The 26,069-nt window shown below is 47.8% G+C and overlaps 1 protein-coding gene across 3 annotated transcripts in view; it reads left to right on the top strand.

Annotated features, from left to right (window-relative positions):
- Positions 1–15,507, top strand: part of LOC109458300 (dehydrogenase/reductase SDR family member 2, mitochondrial) — a 79,115-nt gene extending 63,608 nt beyond the window's left edge. The window contains exons 3-10 of one of the 3 annotated variants that reach the window (XM_074328037.1): positions 7,825–8,014; positions 9,462–9,639; positions 10,155–10,256; positions 13,008–13,078; positions 14,075–14,126; positions 14,395–14,529; positions 14,778–14,833; positions 15,100–15,507. In XM_074328037.1, coding sequence (XP_074184138.1) covers positions 7,825–8,014; positions 9,462–9,639; positions 10,155–10,256; positions 13,008–13,078; positions 14,075–14,126; positions 14,395–14,529; positions 14,778–14,833; positions 15,100–15,211 — 896 coding nt within the window. In that variant the 3' untranslated portion in view covers positions 15,212–15,507. Of the gene's footprint in view, positions 1–6,507; positions 7,169–7,824; positions 8,015–9,461; positions 9,640–10,154; positions 10,257–13,007; positions 13,079–14,074; positions 14,127–14,394; positions 14,530–14,777; positions 14,834–15,099 lie in introns of those variants that run through there. The other 2 variants (XM_074328038.1, XM_074328039.1) reach the window with 2 other exon arrangements.
- The last annotated feature ends 10,562 nt before the right edge of the window (positions 15,508–26,069 follow it).

Below are 26,069 nucleotides of genomic sequence, written 5' to 3'. Positions count from 1 at the left end.
ATTGTTCATTACTCATTTAGCAAATAATTTAGTACCTACTTCAAGGCAAAGTAAACATGGCAGTCTGTGGGGTGTGAAACTGATACAGTGGTCATTAAAATACCATGTGATGAATATTACGATGGAATGAATCAGTACAGGTTGTTATAGTGGGGACTCATCTCTTTGGGAGGAAAGACCGTCAAGGAACTGAGAGCTGGCCCAGCTGCTTGGAACACTGAACTTAAAAGTGAATTTAGCCACAACTTTGCCATAAGAAATTGATCGAGGTTATGTATATATCACTGACAGAATTCAGATTTCATACATTAAAAACTTGATAAAAAAGGAAAAATAATAATAGAGGAAACTGGGTGGAGGGCACATGAAACCTCCCCGCACTACCTTTGCAACCTATCTGTAAATCTAAATCTATTCTAAAATAAAAAGTCTTTTTTTTTAAAGTAGAAATACAAAACAACAGAGCGCCACCTGACACGTGTGCATCCTGCTGTTATGTTGTGTTGTCCAACTATGTTGTGTTGTTCTTGCCAAACTGTTTAACCTGAATGTCATCATGAGTAAACTATCAAAGAAATCTAAAGCACAGTCTGCCAAACAATTGTCCTGTATTTTCCAAACATGGAAAACTGGTGGATTTTTTCTAGATTTTAGAAGATGGATGATATGCAGCAATCAATTGCAATATGTGAAAGTCGACTGGATCCTGAATTGCAAGGAAAAAAAAGAAAACAGCTACAAAAAGACATTTGGGGGCTCATTAGAGAACATTGGATCTGGACTATTTTGTTGAGACTTGCAGCTTTAAGTGTTTGACAGTTGTAGGGAAATCTGGCATGAAAACAGAATTCAAACGTCTTTGAGGTGATTATGGGAAAACTACACTCTGAGAGAGTTGTATCAAAGTTTCAAAATCTTCAAGTGAGGCATTATTAGCATCTGTGAAGCAGCAGACTCCCAGCTCTTGGAACAGCATTTTGTGAAAAGCCAAATAACACGAAGCAGGCATGTCTCTCATCTCTGTGATACACTGAGACATCCAATCCATTATCAAGTCCCTTCGTCTACCTCCTAGATGTAACTTGAATATGTCTATTTTTCTCTCTCCCCACTGCCACTATCCTAGCCCATGTCTGTGTTATCTACAGCTGAGACTTCTGCCTTACCTGGCAGGGCCATTGCCTTGCAGAGCTTCAGGGTACCAGGAAGCAATTCACATTGTAGCCTATGTAAGTACCCGCCCCACCCAAACCCCCTCCACCACCCAGGACACCTCTACCTACACAATACATTACAATAAGGAGTCCTTGTTCAATGCCGCCCAAAGGCTGCTTTCCCTCCTTGGATCTATTTTCCTTTGTTATTTATTATTACTCTCCAATTGTTATTCGTTATTATATTATTTCCATTTGCTATTTATGATTATAATTGGAATATTTCAGGTAAATAGAAAAAACATGTATTCATCACTCATCTTTTTCACATTTTAACATTGCATAAACTTTTTCAGTTAGGTAGCCTAAATGATTGTTATGAAATAAATCACACATAGGGAAGGGTATACATAATGTAAATGGATAGTTTAAAGAATACTCATGTATCCACCACTCAGCTTAAGAAATAGAATATTTCCGGGGGGTGGGAGATGAGGGTAAGGGGGATCGAATATATGGTGATGGAAGGAGAACTGACTCTGGGTGATGAACACACAATGGGATTTATAGATGATGTAATACAGAATTGTACACCTGAAATCTATGTAATTTTACTAACAATTGTCACCCCAATAAATTTAATTAAAATTAAAAAAAAAAAAAGAAATAGAATATTTCCAAATGCCCCTAAAGCCTCCCATATGTTTCTTCCACACCAGAAACTCTGCTGTGTCCCCCAGAAGTAATGGCTATCCTGAATTTTGAGATAACTGTTTTCTTGTGTTTCTTTATGTTTGCAACAGATACAGACAGATCCTTAATGTTTTTGTGCTTTGTGTTGTCTGGTTTTTGACTTCTATGTAATGGAATAAATCTAAAAGTGTTCTCCTGTGATTTGCTTTTTTTTGCTTAGCACTACATTTAGGGAGTCCTCTCCGATGTTGCAGGGAGCTGAAACCCGTCTGTTTTCCATGCTTTCCAATCCATACTTCACCCTGGAGCCAGAACAATCTTTAAAGATATACATCCAACTGTTTGTCACTCCATTGCATAAAATCCTTCAGTGGCTTTCCAATACTCTTGGAATAGAATCGCAGCTCCTGGCGTAAACTATGAGTCCCCTTGTGACCTGGCTCCCTCTTGGGTCTCATCTCACTCCCTGGGCTGAGGTCCATCGCCTCGATCTCAACAAGCTCTTCCCTTCCTTCTGAGCTTTGTAAGCACCTGGATTCTTCCTTTCACGCTTCACCTGGCTATTCCTGCTGAAATTTCAGGTCTGTGATTAAATATCACTTCTTTAAATGGATCTTCCCTAACCTCCCAATGTAAATTAGGTGTTTCTTATTTTGCTTCCTTTCTATCCGGTTTCTTCAGGCATGTACCAGTTTTGTTATTATATATTTATCTATGCATTTATTTTTAAATGTATTTAATACTTGTCTCCCTTAAGATGTATTGAGGACAGGATCACATATGTTTTGCTCATAATGGCCTGTCTAGTCCTAAGCAGAGCCCTGATGTGTAGCAAGTTCTAAATAATTACCATTCCGTGAGAATTGAAGCCAAGAAAAGTTGATGCAATCAGGACAAAACAGTGTTCAGCTCATGTATTCTGGGACAATTCTCTGCTGGATAAAAATTGTTAAAAATGAAGGTGTCAAAGCATTCTTCAAGAAAGCCTGTCAAGCTCCGTGTGATCAGAGGCAGTTGTTAGGCTTTGTATTTGCCCTATATGTTGACCTGGAGAAAGTGACCAGGAGGCAACTTAATGTAGTGGGTGCTGTGCTATATTTTAAGCATAAAATATATAAAGATAACTAAAGCTCATTGAGCCCCTACTTGTGAGAGCACTATTCTAACTGCTTTGCATAAATGAATGGAATTAATTCTCACAATAATCCTAACAAGGAAGTGTTTTGTTACCCTCATTTTTACATACCAGGAACCTGAGGCACAGAGAAATGAGCTTGTCGGCATTTATATGTTGCAAATCCAGTGGCAAAGTAAGTGGCAAATCCAGTCTGTGGACCCAGGCAATGTTGCTCCAGTGTTCTTTGCCACTATGCTGTATTGCCTTTTAATAATTTTATTCAATGAATATTTGTGGCAAGAATAAACAAGGATGTCTTATATAGCAGAATACTCAGGCGATCAACTTCACAACTGCTGCAGCCCTAGGCTTCTGTTCAAGGATCAGAGAAAAGCACTGAGTCCGTTGGTCCCAGGTAGGTGTCTATTTCCTTGAGGGGTCCCCCTGGGAACAGAGAGCTCTAGAGATTGGAGGGGACAGAATCCTCTAGGAGACACATACTTCTTCTCAGCACAATCTCTACTCTTCAAGTCTTCACATTGGTTCTGGGGGTGCTCAGTGGTCTGTGACATACACTGCTCACAGTATGCACACGGAGAGTTAAAATTGGGACTCCAGTCCTTATGGGGGAGGGAGATGCTAATTAACCTTCTTCTTACTTTTGTGCCCAGAACTATAGGGTGAAATCCCTTTCCCTGCTGTGATAGCAGGTATTCACCACTCATCAGAGGCATCATTGGGCCAACGGGTCCATCCTCAGAGACCCAGGCCAGGAGGGCTCCTGCAGGGCCTGGCACCGGGGGGGGAGGAGAGGGCTCCATCTGAGCCCTCCTATGAATCGCTCTGATGCAGAAATGTGTCCAGAAGTTTCCACAGTGAAATTGGAAATACTATTTTGGAAAATTTAGGAACAGCCCGATTTTCATACAAGTTAACTAACATCTATAAATGTGCAGCTAATTTAAAGGTCTGAAAATTTTTATAACAGATTTTGCTATTCACAACTTTAATAATCATTGCCAAATTCTACCTTCAAAATTTAAGAAACATTCTCTCAAAATCCGCTAAGGTATGTAGGATTAATTTAAAAAATTAACTTTTTATTGAGGAATAATTTTAGAGTTACTGAAAGGTTGCAACGATAGTACACAGAGTTCCTGTATCCCCTTCACACAGCTTCCACTAATGTTAACGTCTTGTATGAAACGATGGCACATTCATCAAATCTAAGAAATTAACACTAGCACCATGTGACAACTAACCTACCTACTTTATTCATATCTCACCAATTTTTGTCCTCACTAATGTCTTTTCACTGTTCAGGATCCAATCCGGGATACCTCACTGTATTTAATCCTCATGTCTCCGTTGTCTCCTCCTATCTGTCATAGTTTCTGTCTTGTTTTCATGACCTTAACAGTTTTGAAGAGTATTGGTCTCAATGTTGTGGAATGAACCTTAATTTGGAATTGTCTGATGTTTTCCTCATATTTAGACTGAGATGATGAGTTTGGGAGAAGAACAGCACAGAAGTGAAATGCCTTCTTATCATATCAGGGAGTACATGATAACACCATGGCCTATGTGGGGATGTTAACATTGATCATGGTTAGGGAAGTGTCTGCTGGGTTTCTCCACTGTGAATTCTTGTTGTTCCCTTTCTAAGCTCTTGATTCTTTGGAATCAAGACTCTGAGTCCAGCCCACACTCAAGGTGGAGTAGGAGGGATTAACCTCCTCCTCTTGAGAGGAAAAACATCTACACACGAGTCTGTTTTGGACTATGTCTTTGAAAACTAAGATTTCAATCAGCTCTATGACAGGCATAGTCCAAGAGTGGGAATGTGAAATGTCGTATCACATGACTGTGTGTGGATGAAGGCCAGCTGCTCCTTGTAGCATCGTTCTCCCTGGGAGGGAGAGACACAACATATTCTGGACCAAAAATGGGTACACGAATTTGTTTTATGCTGAGTCTCAGAAGATCAGGGATGGAGTATGAAACCATACATATAGTTGTTTTTTTACCTCCTCTTGCCGTGAAGCCGACTTTCTGATGTCATTACCACACTGTAGAAGCGCAGTCTATTTCGCTTGCATCACCAGAGGCTCCTTGAATGTGAATCTGAGGCTCAGGATATCCTTTCTATTCTCTATTTCCTGGGATTCTTTCTCTGGTCTGAAATCCTTAGGACACATTTTCTGTTGAAAGGAAGGTTGAGGAAGATTAACAGGTAATAATGTAAACTGTTAAGAAATATTATTGAGGTTTCTTCTTGTATTCGTTTGCTAAGGCTGCCATAACAAAATACCACAGACCGGGTGGCTTAAACAACAGAAGTTTATTTCTCACCACTCTGGAACTCCAAGATCAAGATGTTGGCAGGTTTGGATTCTCTGAAGATCTCTCTCCTTGGCTTACAGACGTCCACCTTCCCACTGTGTCCTCACATGGCCACTTCTTTGTGTGCACCCATTACTGGCATCTGACTACTTTGTGTGTCCCAAAGTTCTCTTTATGAGAATGACAGTCAGACTGGATTAAGGCCTATTCCAATCGGCTTATTTGAACTTACTCATGTCCTTAAAGGTCCTATCTCCAATGACAATCACTCTCTGAGGTTGTAGAGGTTAGGACCTCAACATATGAATCCGTGCGCAGGTGGATAGTATTCAGTCCGTAACACTCCTTGAGATCTACAAGATTGAACTTGCTTTGAAACCCAAAGATTCAGGTGGTAAATCATGGTTGTTTCAAGCTTTCATGTTGAGTGTAGACGTGAACTTGTCTATTTTCAGAGCTCTATGACTTTCTTCCCTGGGAAGCATTACGTTAGCGTGTGCAGGGGCTCAATAGTGGTAGAAAGACTGGGGTAGACCACTCAGAAAGTGGAATAAGAATTAAGAGAAAAATACGAACATGGGGGCTGGCCCAGTGGCTCAGGTGGTTAGACCTCCATGCTCCTAATTCCGAAGGCTGCTGGTTCGATTCCCACATGGGCCAGTGGGCTCTCAACCACAGGGTTGCCAGTTCAATTACTCGAGTCCCGCAAGGGATGGTGGGCAGTGCCCCCTGCAACTAAGATTGAACACAGCACCTTGACCTGAGCTGCCGCTGAGCTCCCGAATGGCTTAGTTGGTTGGAGTGCATCCTCACAAAGTTGCCGGTTCGACTTTTGCAAGGGATGGTGGGCTCTGCCCGCTGCAACTAGCAACAGGCAACTGGACCTGGAGCTGAGCTGCGCCCTCCACAACTAAGACTGAAAGGACAACAACTTGAAGCTGAACGGCACCCTCTACAACTAAGATTGAAAGGACAACAACTTGACTTGGAAAAAAGTCCTGGAAGTACACACTGTTCATCAATAAAGTCCTGTTCCCCTTCCCCAATAAAATCTTTAAAAAAAACACAAACAAAAAACTCCAAACAACCCCCCCAAAAAAAGGACATGAGAGCCCCAGTGATCAGGTATTATAGTCATTAGGTCTAGAATGAAGTTTATTTCACCCTAAGTGTGATCACCATGGATTTATGTAAAGATTATCAATGTGCAAAAAGCTCCACGAGCTTCTTTCTGTCCATAAGAGAAAGTCCAAAATCCCATGGCCTTACCACACGTCCCACCTTACCAATGTCCTCTGCTCTCTCTCTCTCCGCTGGTCACCTCTGTGTTCCACAGGATCTGTCCTCACCCAATGATTGACAGGAGTAGGAGGTATGTCCTTATGAGGGTACAAACTCTTCTGGTTTGCCTACGACTGAGCACTTTCCTGGAATATCGGTCTTTCAGTGTCAAAACTTGCAGTCCTGGGAAACAAGGATTCTTGGTCACTCTGAGCCCAGTGTCCTTGCCATTTGACTGGGATAACTCTGAAACTCAAATTATTGCTCACAATTCCTCAGCAGGATTGACCTCAGGTTTCTGTAGAGATAACCCACTTGATAATGTACCTTTTATAAGTTATCTTCCCTTCTGTCCCACCCCTCCCACACCCCTAACATTGCTTCCCAGGACCATCTCCAAAGAAACTACTTGCTTTTTGAGTGTACTTCTGAAGTAGCCAAACTAAGACAGTTATTGTTCCTTGATCTGATAGACGAGGGGCCTTGAAATAAAAGACATGGGTTGAGAGAAAGTTGTTGCATATAAGAGGTGCTGCTGATACAGTTACAATGACACAGCTGCTGTGGGATCGTTGCACAGGTGGGCCTGGACAGTATGGCCTGGGGGGCAGGAGGGGTGAGGATAGAGACCCTATGAAAGTTTTGGAACAAGGGGGTAATGACTGGACATTTATCTACTGTTGGATGAGTCATTTTTGCTTACGGGAAGCAACTTGCATGTCAGAAATGCTGACAAGTTTAGTATCTCTGATGAAGGGGCAACGGCTGTTGCTTCAGGTGGGGAGCTTCAGAGGAGGGCACAGGGGGTGGCAGCAGATCAGGGAGGTGACAAGAGCTTGGGGCCAGGGTGGTTGCAACAGGCTGGGGAAAGGTGAGAAGAAAATTCAATGTTGTTCCTTTGTAGAAGAATGGATGTGTGGAGGGAAGCACAAAGGTGACCCTCAGAATAATACAGTGATATTTCTTGTTTGGGGATGTGGGGGTGAGTCAGGCAAGTATCACTCAGGCATCTAGCAGGGGCCCAGCAACGTTGCATCCACGTCTGCTGTGGCGGTGTGGTTCACGGTGCCGGGGAAGCCCACAGGGACTAGGTCGTGCAAAGGATATGAGTAGCTTTATACTGTATATGTCTGAAGGCGAGCGGGACATCTATCAGAGACTTCAGTGGAACCCTCCCATAAAGAAGGTATGGAGACCCAGACCCTAACATGTTTCAAGATGTGATTGTCTTCCCAGGTTCTTCCCCAGCTCTGGGTCCAGGAGGAAAGAGATCAGACATGACTGCCACTCTCAGGGCTGCGTCGTGGGCATTTAGAGGTCTTCATTGCTCCTCGGTCCCTCTCTCAGCCAGAATGAGCAGCCAAAGAGCAGATGGGCGCTGTGCCCTGGCTGAGAAAGTGGCTGTGATCACTGGGTCCACAAAAGGGTGAGTGAATGGGAGTCCCTGCTGCCTCGTGACGAGGAGATGTTAGTGTCCCCATCCCAGAGCAGGGATGCCATTCTCACACATCCCTGCCTGACACCCCCACCTCATTACACAGCTCTGGCATTTACAAAGAACTCCACATCCTAGAATCGCTCTCTAACACACCTGGTGTCTAAGTTCCAAGAATGATGTTGTTGGAAAACCAGGTGCTTCTGAATTGGTCAGGTAGTGTTTGATCTAGTCTCTGCACTAACTGGCTGGGTAACCCCAAGCTATTTAACTTTATCACAAATTATTATTAAAATAGAGCTAACGTACAATATTATATTAGTTTCAGGTATAAACCGTAGTTATTCAACATTAAGCTATTTAACTTGTTACCGTCATCAGGACGGCCCTCTTTCCCCATCTGTCATGGGCACTCGGCCATCAGTCTTTTAAGGTTCTGGTCTAATAGGGAGGAGAAGCCTGAGACCTATTTGTGTCTCAGACTCAGGGCTCTCGTTGACTGCAGAGTGCCAGTGGCACAAGGACATGTCTTGAGACCAGCTCAGAGAGCTTTCATTGATGAACCTCTCCTGATCACATCTCTGCCTATGTCCCTTTAATTCCACTCATCCTCTAACTGCCACAGTGGCCACGATCTGTAACGAGTGTTTACCGCTGGCTGGAGGAGGGGTGAATTCTGGGGTCCATTGCTTCAGGGGCTCTGTCTTCCTTTTGACCTTTCATGATCTCTAACATCACCGATTTACACCCCTGTATTGTAGAACTGGTTAATCATTCCAGACTTCTGAGAGCCCCATGATGTTTGAAAACTTTGTGTGTATTCCCGTATCAAGCCTTCATAGCAAATGAATACATTAAAAATTCGGAGCTGCCCAGATAGTCTATACAAGAGGGGAACTACGCCTTCTGTCCTTTATCACAGCGGCTCAACCTGCCCCAGTCAAGAGTGCCTCAGACCTCCTTACGCAAGGAGAGGGAGAGGGGGGCTGCACACGTTCTCTGGCATAACAGTTTTAAAGGACAGAGAAGAGGAAAGTTGTTAGGCTTAGGGAAAGTGCAATTTATACCAGAGGTTTTGGCTAGAACAACGGGAGAAAACGTTGTGCAGTGAACGAGTCTCCACAATTTAGGCTGTGTGCCCAGCAAGTTTACAAATGTTGTGACGGAACATTACTTTTTAAAAACTCCCTTTATCTAAATTGATGTGAAGCCTTCTTGTCTATAACGTATTATTATTCTACTTGTAGTTGTGAGGATTCAATGGGGTAGTCTTGTGAAGGCCTGATGTATAGTAAGCGTTCAATAGTTCCTCTTCCCCACTCCAAGGATTTGGAGGCAGCTCTTGGGCCACACTATGGAACTCACTTTGTGTCTCCTGATCAAGGTCCTGGGAAGGGGGTGGGGATGGCAGAGCCGTCACAGCCGTGTCTGCCCACAGGATTGGCTTCGCCATCGCCAGGCATCTGGCCCAGGACGGGACCCACGTGGTGGTCAGCAGCCGGAAGCAGCAGAACGTGGACCGGGCTGTGGCAGCACTGCAGGGGGAAGGGCTGAGTGTGACAGGCACCGTGTGCCACGTGGGGAAAGCTGAGGACCGGGAGCGGCTGGTGGCCACGGTGAGGGGTCAAGGGGTGGAAGGACACAGGCAGGAGGACACACAGAGCCTTTTCCTCACCACTCAGCCCTGCAGGAGCAGGGACCAGGATGGGGGTCCAGAAGCCCTAGCACACGTCCTGAGACCATGATTGCTCACCGTATCCCTGAGCAGACACTGGCTCTCTGGAAAGTGGCCAGTTGATGAGAGGACCCTCACCCCTATACCCCCTCACCACACATCCTGAGAGAACTACGGTTGAGGAGGGGTCTAAAGGAATTTCCCCATCCCAAGTCCCCAGAGGGATTCATGGAGAAGACCTTCCTCCCCTGAGGCCCTCAGCACTGAGAGCCTGCCCGTGGCCTATCCAGGGCACTTACCTTCACCAAGAGTTTGGTTCTCACAGGAGCCTTGTGACTGACCATTCCTGGTGGAGACACTAACCAGCAAGCTTTGCCTCAGTGGCCCGTGCACCTGGGCTCTCTCCTCAGACCGTCTCCACGCTCAACTGGCCCTTCATGTCTCCCATCCCCCCAGGCCCTGGAGCACAGTGGAGGTGTGGACTTCCTGGTGTGCAATGCTGCTGTCAACCCCCTGGTGGGGAGCACCATGGGGACCAGTGAGCAGGTGTGGGACAAGGTGAGGGGCTGCTGGGAGCTGGCGGGGGGCTGATGTGCTGGCTCTGCATGGGCTCCAGCAGAGCCTGTCCCCACCGAGCCTCTCCTCCCCACTCCCCATGTTATTGTAAACACACGCACTGTGCCCTGATGCTCCTTTCTGGCATCTGTGTTTTTAAGGCTAATTCCTCATTCTTTCTGCGTTCTTTTCTCTTCCCGTTCCTTTCGCATTTATTCAGCAAATACTTATTGAGGGCTTCTATGTGCTGGGCACTGTTCCAGGCTGTGGGAGCAGAGCTGTGGGAGTAAGTCTCTGCTCTTGGCAGGACTCAAGAGCCATAAGGTCTCTGCTCTCTGTCAACAATTTATGTTCTTACCTCCATTTACGGGGTCATATGTTGGTGGTGGTGCTCGATTGTGGTGACCCGTACCTGCCGCTAAAATTCTCTGCCTTTCATAGATGAGGGTTTCTCACTGTCCCTCCAATGAACCTGCTGCACCCATCAGGCCTGCACCCACCCATCAGCTTTCTGTGGGCTCGGAGGTTCCAACTCGTTATGAGTCCACTTAGCTATCCTCCCAGCTGGTGTTCAAAGGTCCAGGAGAGACTTTGTAAAAGGCTTTGAGGTCCATCTCGGGCTTCATTACTCTCCTATGTCTCTTCTTCTGTTCACTCCTGTGTTTTGTTCCCTTACCCTACTGATGGGCAAGATGGATGGATGGAGTCACGTACTTCCTGTCATTGTCAGCGTTTCCTTCTGCCCCGAGCACTGGGCCAGAGCATTTCCTTCTGCCCTCCCTAGTCCTCCTCGCTCTGCTCAGTGTCTTCAGGGCTGCTGTTCTTGCTATGTACCCAGGCTGGGTGCCCTTCCAGCCCACCTCAGGGATGACCTGAAATCTGAGCTTGCTGCAGCTGCTGCCAGCAGACTCCAGATTCTCTTGCTTCCTTAAAGCCTCTGAAGGATCATTAGTGATTAGGTAGCTGGGATTTCGTTGATGACAGTCTCCCAACCCCCCTGATTCATTTTCCCTGTTAGTGTCTCAGTTCATGGGATCCTGACTCTTTTTTTTTGTCAGAGCTGTTTGAAATCTTCCCTCCTGAAGCTGGGCACAATTGCCGACAGCCAGCCTTACTTTCTCTGCTGCTCACCTATCCTCCAAGGACGTGCTATTCCACATGCAGTTCTGCACCACTAGACAGAAATCATCCTCTAATTACCTCCACCATCTTGGAGGTGAAATACACAGTCAAATCAAGTTCAGAATTTACTCGATGCTCTGCTTTTACCTGAACCTAATTTTCGGTATGTGTCCTGTGAGGGGAATTCCTTCTCACTCATCTTATCCTTGGGCCATCTTAGCACCTCTTCAGGGGGACCCCATTCTCCCCAGCAGGATGGGATCTCTCATCTACCGCCCCACCATGTCTCCTCCCTCCCTTCTCCATGATTCCAGCATGCACCTGACTCAGGCTCACGCTCCCTGCCCAGGACTTGGTGGCACTGAGCTGGTCTTCCTTCTTTGCTAACATAGGGCACTTCTCCTGAAGAAAGGACAGACTCTCCATTTCTCCTTGGCTCACATTTGGCTCCTGAGTCTAGGAGGGGCCTTGTCACCACCTATCGTCCGGGGAGCCGACACTCATGGAGCTTAGGGTAGGCATCTCATGGGCTAGCGGGCTCTGTCTGAGCAGAGTGATCAGGAAACCCTTAGCCTAACCTCAATTTCTTCTTATTGGGGACCGCATGATGTTCCCCCTTTAGAATCCGAGCCACCTCTAGCATTCCTGGGGGTCATCTCAACACTGGTTCCCTGCCAACAGATGGGCCTCAGCAGAACTCAATTGAAGCACTTCCCTGCCCACATCTAAGGGGATGAGTGGTGTGGGATGAGCAGTGGGGAAAACAGTGGACAGTTACAGACATGTAACTTTAGTGACTCATTCTTTAGAGACACAGAACACAGCTGACCTCACTAAACACAGCGCCCCACAGGAGGGATCTTGGTTGACTTTAGTCCTGGCTGGCATTTGGTTCAAGCCCTGGGCTCATCTTTTATTGCCCAGAATGGCAGTTGTCTGTTGTGTCTCCCTCTTCGTGTTGGCCCCAGGAAAGCTCAGAAACAAGTTTGCAATAACCTGGCGTGTAGGTTGGCCCTAACAGCATGTGTTCTTGTGAATATAGAATAGAATAATACTCAGTCCTTACCACGTGCTGTGAACCATGGGCACCAACCTCACTCTAGTTTTTTCTACAATTATTTTCCCTAGTCTCCATGCTTCACGCATAATGCCTTCTGATTTGCTTTATGCTCTTGCATTCTGAGTATGCCTTACATTCTGTGGGGACAAGGCGAGAGCATCAACAATAAAAACAGAGCGACAAAGACAACTCTTCCAGAAATCTCCCTTGCTCTCAGCACCTAGTACTTTCCCTCCTTATGTTCTTCAATCTTTTTCCAGTGTCTTCTGCTTATATAATTATTTCTACTGGCATGGCCAGTTTTTTTAAACGCCTGAACAAATCCTTCCTTCGCCCCAGTCCCGAACAGTTCACAAATTCAGGGCTGTGGTCCAAGGCCTGTCCCTTAACCTGCCTGCCTATTAAACAATGAGAAGTCAGAAACACCTCTTGCCCAGGTCAGAAGGGAGATTAGTCTGTCCGATCTGCACAATCAGGATTTGCTGCTCAAATTGTAAGGACTTTAGGTGTCGTATGAAAACAAAGCTGGGCTGACGGTGTCTGTCTCCACCCTCCACCTGCTCTGATTTCAGATCCTGAGCATCAACGTGAAGGCCCCAGCCCTGCTGCTGAGCCAGCTGCTGCCCCACATGGAGAAGAGAGGGTAGGCTACAGGGCAGGGTGGGGACTGGTGGGAGTTGGGGAGACTGAGCACAACAACTGACTCTGGAGAGCTTGGGGCACAGCCGGAGTGGGCGTGGACAGCACAGTTCTTTCTGAAATCTCTACGTCCCTCCTCCCTCTGCCCCGCCTCACCCCACATTCAGCTATAGTTTCTCATTCCAGTGGCTGCGGGTGAGGTTCCAGGGGCCCAGGCACGTTCTCCTTGGCCTTGAAATCACCAGGCTTAGGAAGAGGCTGTGCTTTAGCTCCTTGACCTCGTGGGCTGTTCATCCACACCCTCACCTACTTTGGTTTTGTCAGAGCTGGACAATCCCTTTTCACCAACTTACAACCTATGACAGGATTTGCCCCATTTCTGCCCATAGGGAGAAGCCACCCCAGGCCCTCCTCATTCCTTGCTTCTTGGTCTCTAGGGACTCTGCCTCTGGTCCAGATCCTGCATATCTGACCACCCTTTACACATGTTCCCAGGGGTCTCATGACAGGAACTTGGGCCACCACCTCCCTTGGGACACTGCTCCTCTGACCCCTTCACACAGGCATAACCCGTAGGAAGTAGCTGAGGACTGTCTGGAGAGAAGAGAAAGTTGAGATCGTTTCCTGTCTCCTCCTGCCCCATCTGCTCTCAGATGTGGCCCGTTGATAAGCATTCCCCTTGGGCCATGTTGCCTCTTCACCAAGCCCACTCAGCTCCTTTCCCCACACCTGGCTTGGCTGTTGTTCCCCCATGGAGAAGCAGAAGAATACAGTGGTTCTGAGCTTGGACATGGGGTCAGAGAGATAGGGTTCGAATTCCAGCTCTGCCACTCACTGGCTGGGTTACTAAACCTCTCTGAGTCTCGGTGTCTTTAGCTGTGAAATGGGAATAACAGTAGGACTGTGAGGATTGCATTATTCAGCGACTGCATTATAGCCCTTCAATCAATGCTGACTCATGAGCTTCCTCTCTCCTTTTGTGTTGTCTGTGTCCTCTCAGGAGGGGTGCTGTCATCCTGGTCTCTTCCTTTTCAGCTTATATACCACAAGTGGTGAGTGCTTGCTCCGTGTGTCCTGGTTGGGAAAGGGTGTGGTGGTTCCCCAAGCCTGGGGCAGACCCACCCTCTTACTCCTGTTGTTCTGGGCAGAACTGGTGCCCATGTGGGTGTAGGTCACTCACACCAGCTTCTGTTCTCAGACCAGGGTGAGGAGTGTGTCTGAGCTCTGGGCTGGGCAGGTGTGATCCCCTGTAGGTGAGAAATCCAACTGACACTTCCTTTCACCCCCATCACCTCCTAATCACTCTTAATCCCCTGCCAGGAGCTGGGTGCCTACAATGTCAGTAAGACAGCCCTGCTGGGCCTCACCCGGACACTGGCATTGGAGCTGGCCCCCAGGGGCATCCGGGTGAACTGCCTGGTTCCAGGAATAATCGAGACTGACTTCAGCAAAGTGGTGAGCACTGGGCATGTCCCCTGTTCCCTAGGCTGGCTGTGTGGAGACACTGTCCGAGGACTGAGGGGGAAAGGGGACACATCCTTATAGCTGAGGTCCTCACCATCTTCTGAACTCAGCCGTGACCTAGTCCATCAACACTGAGAAGGGCAAAGCTGTCATGCGTGTTTTGTCAGGTCACTACCTCGGGGGCCCTCTCATTTCCTGGTTTAGCAGCACTGACTCTTTCACTTCTTCCTTTTGCTCAGTTCTATAAGAATGAAAGTTACTGGAACAAAATCAGGGAAAACTATCAGCTGCAGAGGCAAGTGAGGTTTGGTGCTCTGGTGGTCTGGGTACAACTGGGGAGGGTAGACTGAGTCTTACCCAAGAGCAGACCTCTTTCTGTGTATCGGCCATTCCTTTTTCTGAATTCTGGGTTCCACACAGGCCTGGAGGGTGCTGGTAGTCCTGCTGTATCCACCCTGCCCCTCCCTGGAGCCCAGTCCCACCTGAGAGGCCTGTTAGCCCCAGTGCGCAGAAACCGAATGTGAGATCGCTGACGCTATGTTCTGTGCTCCTTCCATCCAGGTTAGGGCAGCCTGAGGACTGTGCAGGCCTCGTGTCCTTCCTGTGCTCTCCAGATGCCAGCTACATCACCGGCGAGAATATCGTGGTGGCTGGATTCTCCCCTCGGCTCTGACGGGGCTCGGGGGCTACAGAGCTGTGGGTCTGGGCCTCAGAGCCTGAGGGTGGGTGGGCGAGGGGATCATTGCGGTCTGGGGACAGAATCCAAAGCTCTTCCAGTCTAGCAATGTGGAGGTGTGCTCATGCCAGGTTTGAGGAAGAACCTCCAATAGTCTCATCCTTGGGACCTTGTGAGTCTGTTATTTGTTGAAATATTAAAAGTACAACCATACTTTCTAGCCACAAATCCTGTTCTTCCATTTCTTTCCGTTTGTTTCCTCTTACATGATAAATTCCTGTTCCCTGACCCTCCATTTTGTCCTAATATATCAATACCTAGCTTCTCAAATGTTCTTTGAATTGGTCATAACACCTGATTGGTTCTCTCATTAATTAATGAGTTGAGTAACATTTTGACACTTGTTCATTTTTTATTTGTACGACAGTCACAGCATTCTTTTTGAAAATTATATTTTAACACTGATTTATTGTGTGTAGGAGTAAACAGAAACGAGAGGCTATTAGACTTTGCAGTAGAGTAGAACTTGTATTAGAAAGGGACTGAGTGACAACAAGGACAGTTGAAGGAAGGAGATAGGATATATTTCTGGCTTCAGATGGGAAGAGACAAAATGTAGAGTCTAATTCTTGTCCTATATGCCTGAGTTCCTACATTCCACAGTACCTGGCTGGAGGTTCCCACTGGGGTGAAGGAGCAGCAATGATAACAAGCAGAGTGCTCATAACCTTGAGTTTCTCCTACATATTATTTTGGGAGAAGCAGCAAAAATGACCTGTGTGATTTAATTAGTGTTATGGATTGAATGATTGTGTTCCTCCAAAATTCATATCTTGAAATCTAAGCCCCAATGTGATAGTAGTTGGAGATGGGCCTCTGGGAGGTAATTAGGTCATGAGGGTGGAGCTCCTAAGATGGGATTAGTGCTCGCTAAGAGAGACCAGAAAGCTCTCTTTCCACCCTGTGAGTTCAATGAGAAGTCAGTCTGCAACCCCAACGAGGGTTCTCATCAGACCTTGACCAAGCTGGCACCCTGATCTCAGACTTTCAGCATCCAGAAATGTGAGAAATAAATTTCTGTTGTTTATTTATCAAAGTACCAGTCTATGGTACTTTGTTAGAGCAGTCCAAACAAAGAGATTGTGCAAATTGATAAGAAAAATACTAATGCCTAAGTAGGTAGATGGGCAAAGTTATGAAAAATAGTACATAACAAGGAAATCTAACTGGTTGATAAACATATGAAAAAGTTCAACTTAATTAGTAACCAAGAAACTATAAATAAAAAAAACAATGACTTACTATTGTTGCCCATCAAAATGACAAGATTCTAAAGGCACAATTCTTACAATGGTGATGAGGGATGAGATGAGTGATGAGACAAGTGAAGAGTTCACAGGAGCGAGCTTGTGAGTTAGCAGGAATGAGCTAAACATCAACTGCTTGGCTCGCACTTCACTTGCAGGCTGACTCCCCTGGCTCGCACTTCACTTGCAGGCTGACAAGCACCTTACATCCATCATAGGTGGGAAGAGAACATCTCCCAATCGCAATGGCAACCCCCTGCACGTCATAGATGGGAACAGAATCGTTCCCAGGAGAAGACACTTGTAATGGCAGCCCCCCTGCAAGCTGACATCCTACAACCTGCATGGAAAAACATAAACCCCAGCATCTTTCTCACTGGTGCAGCTCACGCTATCAGGTTCTGCCCTGGCACAGCTCCGTTTGCCAGTATCTCTCTAAACCCTCTGTCTCGTCAGCTGTTTCCATCAGACTCTGCCCTGGTAAACTTCTGCCAGTATCTCTCTCACCCCTCTGTCTGGGCAGCTGTCCCTATCGGGCTCTGTCCTGGCAAAACTTCCCTTTGCCAGAACTCTCTCTCTCTCTCTCTCTCTCTCTCTCTCTCTCTCTCTCTCTCTCTCTCTGCCTGACTCTCAATAAAGCTTTCTTGCTCTCCCACTTTGTGAATTCTTTTCATGTTTTGCGAACGACCAGGGGTTAATTCTATGCCAATACAATGAGTACATTCATATATTTTTGGTGGAAGTGGAAACTACAACTTTTCAGGAAACCAATTTGGCATTATGAATTAAGAACTTCATTTAACCCAAGATGTCCACTTATAAGGGTCTATATGACAGAAATAATTTATGAAATATTGAGTGAGTGCAAAATTATTTATAAAATCAAAATATTGGAAATATAATAGCATGAATGTCCCCAAGTAGGAAATTGTTAATGATGTGTATCCTGCCAATGTCCCCTTGCTCATTTCACTTCAATCATACTGTCCTCTGCACTGTTACCTGAGTGGGCCAGACTTTCTTCCGCATTAGAATAATTGGACTTACTCTTTCCTCTGCTTGGAATACTCTCCCCCTAGATACCTGCATGGTTTGCAATCAGACCTCATCCAAGTCTTTATTCAAGTGTCACCTTCTTAGTGACACCTTTTCAGAAATTGCACCCCTCTAACATATTCCTTTTCCTGGCTTCATTTTTCTTCCTAGCCCTTATCACCATCTAACATTCTATGCAGGACCTCGATTAGAAGTCAATCTATCTATAAAGTTCATCATTGTCTAGTTGCCTTGATAAAGGTTTTAAATTTTAAAGCCCAATTAAATTATTCCTTTCATTGCACTGCAAGTTATTGCGTGTTTCTAAAAATAAGACAGAAAGAAGGACTTTTAAGTCAAATCAAGATTTAAAACGGTAGAGACTCCATAATGTGAAATTGGCTAAGTGAGAAGCCCACTTTCCTTATTGTGTGATAGTGACGTAGCTGGTTAAACTCTTCCTACTGCAGCTTAGCTGTCTCAGACCAAATGTCTCTTGAAGCTGGAGCTTTAGGAAATGTGGTAGAAAAATACCAGAATGTTAGAAGAAAAATATTGGATGTTTCTTGAAGCTGTTGGTAAAGTCTTACAAAACAGAGACACACTTTGATAAGCTGACCTGGCTGAAAGCAGAAAGGGGACAGGACACTGCATTTACAGGGGCCTTGATCACAATTCCATTCACCCTGAGGTCTAGGGATTGGCACTCCTACAGCCAGGCAATGCCCGACAGTGGCAGTGCTGCAGGCGAGGGGCCGAGTGTGACCGGCACTATGTGCCACGTGGAAGGAAGGACCTGGAGAGGCTGGTGGCTATGGTGAGGGGGCAGAGATGAGAACACACAGACCCAGGCCAGGGAGGTGGGGCTCTAAGTCAAAATGCTCGTTTCCTTAACTTATTTTTGGATATCTCCTATGTGCCAGACATATGCTAATGCCCTAGCACATTACTAAGTGAGCCATTCAATGTTGTTATAACACCTTTATGGTGGGAAACAGACCTAGGGAGGTTAAGTGGCAGGGATGATTTTGAACCAAGGTCTGCCCGACTCCAAACCCACATTCTAACCATTTAATTCTGGGCCTGGCAGGACCCTGCAGGGAACAGATGCCCCAGAGCTTGGTAAAGCCAGGACAATGCCGTGGCAGGGGCAGCGCTATGGCCTGGAGCAGGGGCCATGCCAGGTTGGGGAGCTCATTATGGTCACTGTGGGAGTAAGCACTGTTCAAGGGGCTCTCTGGGAACAGGTCATTTTTGGCAGATTTATTTGGGATTTTTTTCTTTTTCTTTTTTTTTTTTAGGAGGGTGCAGCTCACAATGGGCCATGTGGGAATCAAACCAGCACCCTTGGTGTTACTAGCACCACACTCTAACCAACTGAGCTAACCAGCCACCCTGGGAAATGGTCATTTTTGATGAGAGTCTTGAAGGGGAGTGGGAATCTGCCAGTTACGTTTTCCAGAGAAGAGACTCCAAGTATACGGGACTTAAGAGTGAAGACTCCCAGAAATGAGGGAGCACTAAGAAGGGGGTTCTGCCTGGAAGTTTAAGGGGGGAAAGAAAGTGCAAGCCCAGCAGGGCTGGAAGCTGTGAGTCCAGGTGAAGTGCAGGCTGTAACAGGCCGCTGCCCAGTTTTCTCCAGTGTGTCTTAGGGTCAGAGGACCAAGCACGCGGCCCCAGTGAAGCCAGCAGGAAGTGCCCTCAGTGTTCCAGGGCCCACCCGGCAGGGATCTCTGATCAGCTAAGCACCCCCGATGACGGTGAAGGGAGGGAGGATGTTTCTGGGCCACAGTTTCATCTCTTCCTCACTCTGTGCTGCCTCTATCTTTCCCCAAACCCCAGGGCCTAGAGCATTGTGGGTACGTTGACTTCTTAATGAGCAACACTGAGGTCAGCCCCCTGGCGGGAGCACCTTGGGGATCAATAAGCAGGTGTAAGACAAGGTGAGGCCCCAGGAGTACGGAACTGTGGGGTTCTCTCAGTCCCTCATCTCTCCTCACACACCTGAGTGTGTTCCCAGCTGAGAGAAGGGAACTCCACCCAGGCTCACCATCCAGCTGGAATCCACCAGGCATTACAGGGGCTCCTGCGGCCACTGCTGTTCTGAGAGCCCCTCTGAGACAGGCCAGCAATCCTGACCCTTTCCCTTTTCACTGTGGGTCCTATGATCATCGTGAGCCATTCCTTCCTAATGGAGTTTTCTTCTGTTGACCATCCCCCAACCTCGTTCCCTCCTGGAAGACCCTGCTCCACTTTCTCTGTTCGGTTCTCACATTTCCTGGCCTTCCCAGCCCAGCTCTGCCCCAATCGTCCCCTGCCCAGCCTCCAACTTTGATAGGACACTCAAGTTTCAGCATCTGCCTCTGAACAGTGCCCCACATAGCGCTGGTGTTTACAGTGCCATGTAAATTCTCACCTCTGCCCATTAACTCAGACACTAACACATCAGCTTCCCTAGTGTCCTTTTCCGATACTATTTTCCCTGACCTGCTTTTCTGGAGGGAAGTGTGCCCTGCAGAGAGTCTGCGCAGCGAAGGACAGTAAGGGGGTTCTTAAGCCACGTGTTCCTGGCAGACAGGGTATGTCCCTCAGATCCTGTCTCCTCCACGACTCTGGGCCACACTCTGGGAGAAGAGCAGCGCAGACCCCCCGCTCCTCCCCACAGCACTTCAGGCAAACCAAGGACCTTCCAGCTCCCTTCCCCTCCGTGCTCTGATTTCAGATCTTGAGCGTCAATGTGAAGGCCCAGCCCTGCTGCTGAGCCAGCTGCTGCCCCCCACGGAGGAGAGGGTGGGAGAGGGCTGGGAGGGCTATGGATTTGGGGGTGACTCTGTCTTGTTCTCCTCTATGGCAATGGGACACTCAGGGAAGGAGCCTTGAAGTGGAATATCCCAAGGAGGTGCAGGCAGGAGTGTGCTCTGGACACCAGGACCTCTCTCTTGTTACTTCCTGAACCATATCTTCAGCCATTTGGTCCCCGGGGATGTAACCAAACCAGTTAAATCGAATTTGGAGGAAACGTGGGTAGCAGATTCCAAAACCACAGAGGAGCTTCGATCACCTCCGATGTGGTCAGTGCTCCAGAATGGCAGGGTAGCTACAAGGGATGGGCCCTGGTGTAACCCAGAGGGCCTAACCCTCCAAAGAGGCCAGAGGAGGCCCCCTGAGTCCCTCCCCTGCATGCCTCTGAAGTCTGGCGTGACAGAGCTTCTCCCGCTTTTGCTCTTATTCCGTCTGAGTCAGCAACCAGTTCCTGCTCCTGCTCTAGAGTTAGATTTGGAACTCAGGTGATTCTAAGTGCATTTCCCTGCCAAGGAAGTAGCCTTCCCCGGGGCGGGTGTCCGCTGCTTCACCTGCACACTGATTGCTTCACAGTCTGTTCTCCAGAGATCAAGCTGCTGATTGGCCCTGCCCGTGTGACTGGTTCCTGGAGCTCCTGGGGTTTCCCAGCAGGGGAGGCTATGTCAGCACACTCCCAGGAGTCCAGCATCCCCAAAAAATTCACTTCTCCCCAGAGACTCTGGCACCATCCCCACTTTCCCCTCCTTTCCTTATGGTTCAGTTCTGTCTCCTTGACAGAACTTGGAGAAGCCCATTTTCTGGACGCACCTGGCTTCTGGGTTGTGCTCACTTTCCACCTCGTCACACCTGTTGTCTCCTGACAGGGGAGACTCTGTCGTGCTGATTGCCACTGTTCAAATAGTGAGTGGGGAGCCTCCGAATGGGGCAGTGGAGTGGAGACCAGGGTGCAGGGAAGTGACTATTAATCCCATGTGATAATAAAATCCAAGTACACAGCACTGTACACCTGTCCTGTCCACATTAAAAATTACACTCGTTGCCATTGTCTCTCAGTCCCCACAACTCCAGGACTGCTGTGTACGGTTGTACAGGTTGTTCACTGAACCAGGTACCCAGTCTAGGGATAAGTGGGAGCTCTAATCACCCTATACTCTGCTTGTCAAGTCATGCATCCTGGTGCGGTGCTAATATTCTCCTGAGAAAGGGGGTGGCGTTAACATTTGCATTCACCAAGCCAGACACCAGGGGGGCTGTATCAGCTCAGAGGGGAGTTCTTTTTAAAATTCACTCCAGGGGACAGTACAGGCTATCAGCATCCCTACATGACAGTCCTGTGACTATCACCAGACAGAGCTTATAAAAACTCCATGTGGCAGATGAAGCAATTGAAACCTGGAGATCTTAACTGATTGGCCCAAGGTCAACTGGTTGGTGGTACAGCAGGGATCTGGCCTTGAGTCTCGTCAGTCCAGTTCCCCAATCTTACACCTAAGCTCTTCTCTGTGAGTCAAACAGAGGGTAACGTAACCTCTTCCTTCCTGACTTTTCTTTAAGCCCAGCTCCAGCCTATTCCAACTCAGATGTTGTTCCTTGGTAATTCCCAGGGGTGGAGAGAGAGAAATGTCTGAAACGCTTAAGAGCAAGAATGTCCATCCTCCGTAGCCCTGGAGGTCTAGCCAGAGCCCCTCCTTTCACCTGCAGTGGACTTGTTCTGTTTCATTTCCTTCTCCAATGCTGGGGCCTCCACCACCAGCAAAACTGCCTGCTGGGACTTACCACGCCCCTGGCTGTGGAGCAGGCACTAAAGGGCATCTGGGTGAACTGCCTGTGCCAGGACTCGTCAAGACTGACTTCAGGCAAGTGGTGAGGATTCAGCAGCTCCTGGCTGCTCCCATGCCAACCACCCCGTGCTTTCCGCAGCCCAACCAAGCCACCCCTTACACCTGCACGCTCAGGCACCTCACTCTGAGGCCCAGCCCTGCAGCCTCTGACACCAGCAGCCTCTCATTTCTCTGCTTCAGAATCAGGGCCCTGTCCTCTGCGGGTAGAGCCCAGTGGATCCCTCAGCCCTGGCACTTATCAGGGTCAACTTCCCACAAAGGCACACGTCTGCCAAGTGCAGCCTCTTTGCCCCTTCACAATCTTATCTAGCACTGACCTTCTTCATTTTTTCAGGTTGAAGATAATCTGGCCCTGCAAAATTCTCTTAAAATTTTCCATGGATGGCAGTGGTAGGTGGTGTTCCCAGAGGAGACAGGATTCTGACTGTATCCTCACATATCAGCCCTTCCTCTCATCGAGTCTGGGTCGCATAGCTCAGGACCTGGGATCTGGAGGGCAGGAGAAGCTCCACCACAACCTTTGAGGGGCCTGGGAGGTAGGATTCGGGGTGGAGCTGTGCTGGGCCCTCTGGTAGGTCACCACGGCCAGAGGTCAGAGTTCACTAGTGCTGAGACCTCAGTTCTATCCTCGCTTCCATGCAGGGCAGGGAAGCCAGAGGACCGTGTGGGACTTGGGTCCTTTCTCTGCCCCCACATCCAGCTACCTCATGAGGAGGACGTGATAGCTGCTTCTCCTTGAAGCTCTGACGTCCGCCACCAGGACTGGGGGCTGCCTCTGGGTGTAGATAGCGCGTTTTACCCTGCGAACCAGATGGGATGGGATAGGAGAATGAAGGCCAGGCCCTGCGGAGGTGTCACACGTTCCAGGCGCAAGTTGACAGATAGAACTCTAAGACAAATCTAGTGCAGGGCATGACAGGTGATGGGACAGAGTTGTTGCCGAGCAGGTACTGAGCTGAAATTTGTGTTTGATCTGTTTTTACTGGCAATAAACTTGCTGTGAAACTCGTAACCTTGGCTGCCTTGTGAAGAAGGCAAATACAAGCATGCGCTTTGCCTACAAACACCATCCCTCCATCAGTGGTCTATTCCCTTACCACTATCCCGTCCTCGGGAGAGCCTTCCTCCACATTTGCCACGAGTACTTGAGCATCCTGAGAGGCAGGAGAAGAGAAAGTCTTTGCCTTGGGAGTTAGGGAGGTAGTGATTAAATGTCATGCCCAATCGCCCAGCAGCACGGCCAAGTGCCGGTCCTTCTAAGGCCAGTGGCTCTAAGAGGAGATTCATCCAATTGTCTCCTTCCCCACCTAAGAGCCATGGAAATAATTCTGTGTTAAGAATGGATGATCTGGGGCCGGCCCGGTGGCTCAGGCGGTTAGAGCTCCGTGCTCCCAACTCCGAAGGCTACCGGTTCAATTCCCACATGGGCCAGTGGGCCCTCAACCACAAGGTTGCCAGTTCAATTACTCGAGTCCCGCCAGGGATGGTGGGCTCTGCCCCCTGCAACTAAGATTGAACATGGCACCTTGAGTTGAGCTGCCTCCCGGATGGCTCAGTTGTTGGTTGGAGCGTGGGCTCTCAATCACAAGGTTGCCGGTTCGACTCCCGCAAGGGATGGTGGGCTGTGCCCCCTGCAACTAGCAACGGCAACTGGACCTGGAGCTGAGCTGCGCCCTCCACAACTAAGACTGAAAGAACAACTTGAAGCTGAACAGAACCCTCCACAACTAAGATTGAAAGGACAACAACTTGACTTGGAGAAAAAGTCCTGGAAGTGCCCACTGTTCCCCAATAAAGTCCTGTTCCCCTTCTCCAATTTAAAAAAAAAAAAAAAAAGAATGGATGATCTGAACTGGCAAGCAGCGGCAGCTTGCGCCTGTGCCCTCTTCGCACTGAGGTGCCCGCAGTAGACCGCCCCCCCCCGCCCCAGGGCCCAGGCCCGCCTGAACCCAACAGGTGCCTCGTCTCCACCTGGGCCTCCATCACTTCCAACATTGCTCTAAGTAAGCACCCCACTTGGCGAAGGTGGTGGTCTGTGCCACCCCCATTTTGGGTCCCTGTGTCCACGTACAGACCCACCCCTGGATGGGATAGGTTGTTGGAACCAACACCTATGCTGTTCCATGCCGCCAGCGAGAATATAGTGGTATGACTCCTCTATCTATGGCTCCGTGGGTGTTCCTTTTTGGCCTCACCATATCCTGCGTTCTTATGTGGGGAGTGGGATAAGAGACCCCGCATGAGTCCCCGCGTGACAGAAGGTTACACAAAAGTTCAAGCAAAGTGCTACAGGCCTATGGAATGAGAGAATTTTCATTCTATGTATGGATGTCATGTTTCAGACTTGGAGGAACAGACATGGGAGGACGATGCTGGCCATGACTGAAGACACAACAGGAGAGTGGGAGACGCGTTAGGGACTGAATGTGATTTGGTGTTGATGGACAACAGGTGGTGTGCAGTGGATGAAAGGTTGTAAAGATAGACCCTTGCCAGAATGTGGAGGGTCTTGAATGATACTTTTGGAAGTTCCTAAGTTTTAAGCAGGGCTTCGGCTTAGATAAATGCATTGTCATATTGAATACATACAGAATCCTGTCCTGGCAACACCTGGAGCTCAGATGTTGCAGGTGAGGGAGAATGAATGACACTTCTGTCTATTCCATATTGATTCAGACATATAGAGAAATATCTGATGACTAGAGGAGCCTCGAAGGAGGCAGATTGCAGGGACAGATACCAAGTAACCCAGAAGAGAACTCACTGTATGGGACAGAGTCCGGCACAGAGACCCAGGGTCAGTATTGGTGTCTCAGATCAAGGGCTGGGTGTGGGAGGAGAGTAGCAGGTGACACTGGGACTCAGAAGAAGCTGACATCTTCCCAGAGTGTGTGCCCTGTAGGAGAGAAGGGCTGTGGACACTGTGAAACACACTGTGAAACTTAAATACCCCAGCGCAGCCTGAGTGTGACAGTGGTATGGTGTGGCCCTGGGTGTTTTGTTTCTATCATTGTGTGTAATGAATTCCCAGCTCAGCCCCACCCAGAAGGCACCAAAGCCAGATTACGACTATCCCAGTCCCCAAAGAACTTTTCCACTCTGCACCTGTCCTTCTCCTGCTGAGCCAGCCATCCGGGAGCCTCAGGTCATAGAACGACTAAGGGAGAGATAGAGGAAAAGAACAAGGGGGAAATAGGGCAAAGCCAACCAGAATCCCCTTTCTGGGCTTCAGGTTTCTGAGCCTGAGTCACGACTGAGCCAGGGGTTAGGGAGAAGATTTAAATTGATTGAGATTAAAACTTTGATATGAAACTGGACTAAACTTGTTAATACCTGGAAAATGAGACTATTCACTCATGACTGGAAGTGACCAGGAAAGCTATTGGATCTAACCAAGATTTCATCAGAGTGTAGAAAATGGAGATTCAGCTTAGCATGGAAGAATGGTAGTGCTATGAATAAATATTGTGTTCTTTCCCTGCAGCTTGCACCCCACTAAGACCAGCACATTCAATAAACCAGTTTGAATAAGTGTTGACAAATGTCTCCTCATAAATGTCTATACCAACTTCCTCCCTCACCACTAAGGTGTGCAGTACCTGCTCTCAGGAAGAGAGGCATTTGGTGTTCACCTACCTTCTCTCTTCTTTGATACTCTAATGAAGTAAAATACGGACAAAATTGATTTTGTTCCCAAATATCTCCAATCAATTAGTGCAGGCTTCCTACCATCATGTACTATTTTAGATACCCATGTGTCCTCCCAAAACCCAGCTTTTACACATCAAATTCTCAAGTTACATAGACTATTTTATATTCCAGGTAGACAAAGTCTACTCTCAAGGACTAACTTGGAGAGATATAAAATGT

Source organism: Rhinolophus sinicus, linkage group LG03 (assembly GCF_036562045.2).
Source record: "Rhinolophus sinicus isolate RSC01 linkage group LG03, ASM3656204v1, whole genome shotgun sequence".
NCBI classification, from domain to species: Eukaryota; Metazoa; Chordata; class Mammalia; order Chiroptera; family Rhinolophidae; genus Rhinolophus; species Rhinolophus sinicus.
This window is presented reverse-complemented; position numbering and strand designations above follow the sequence as displayed.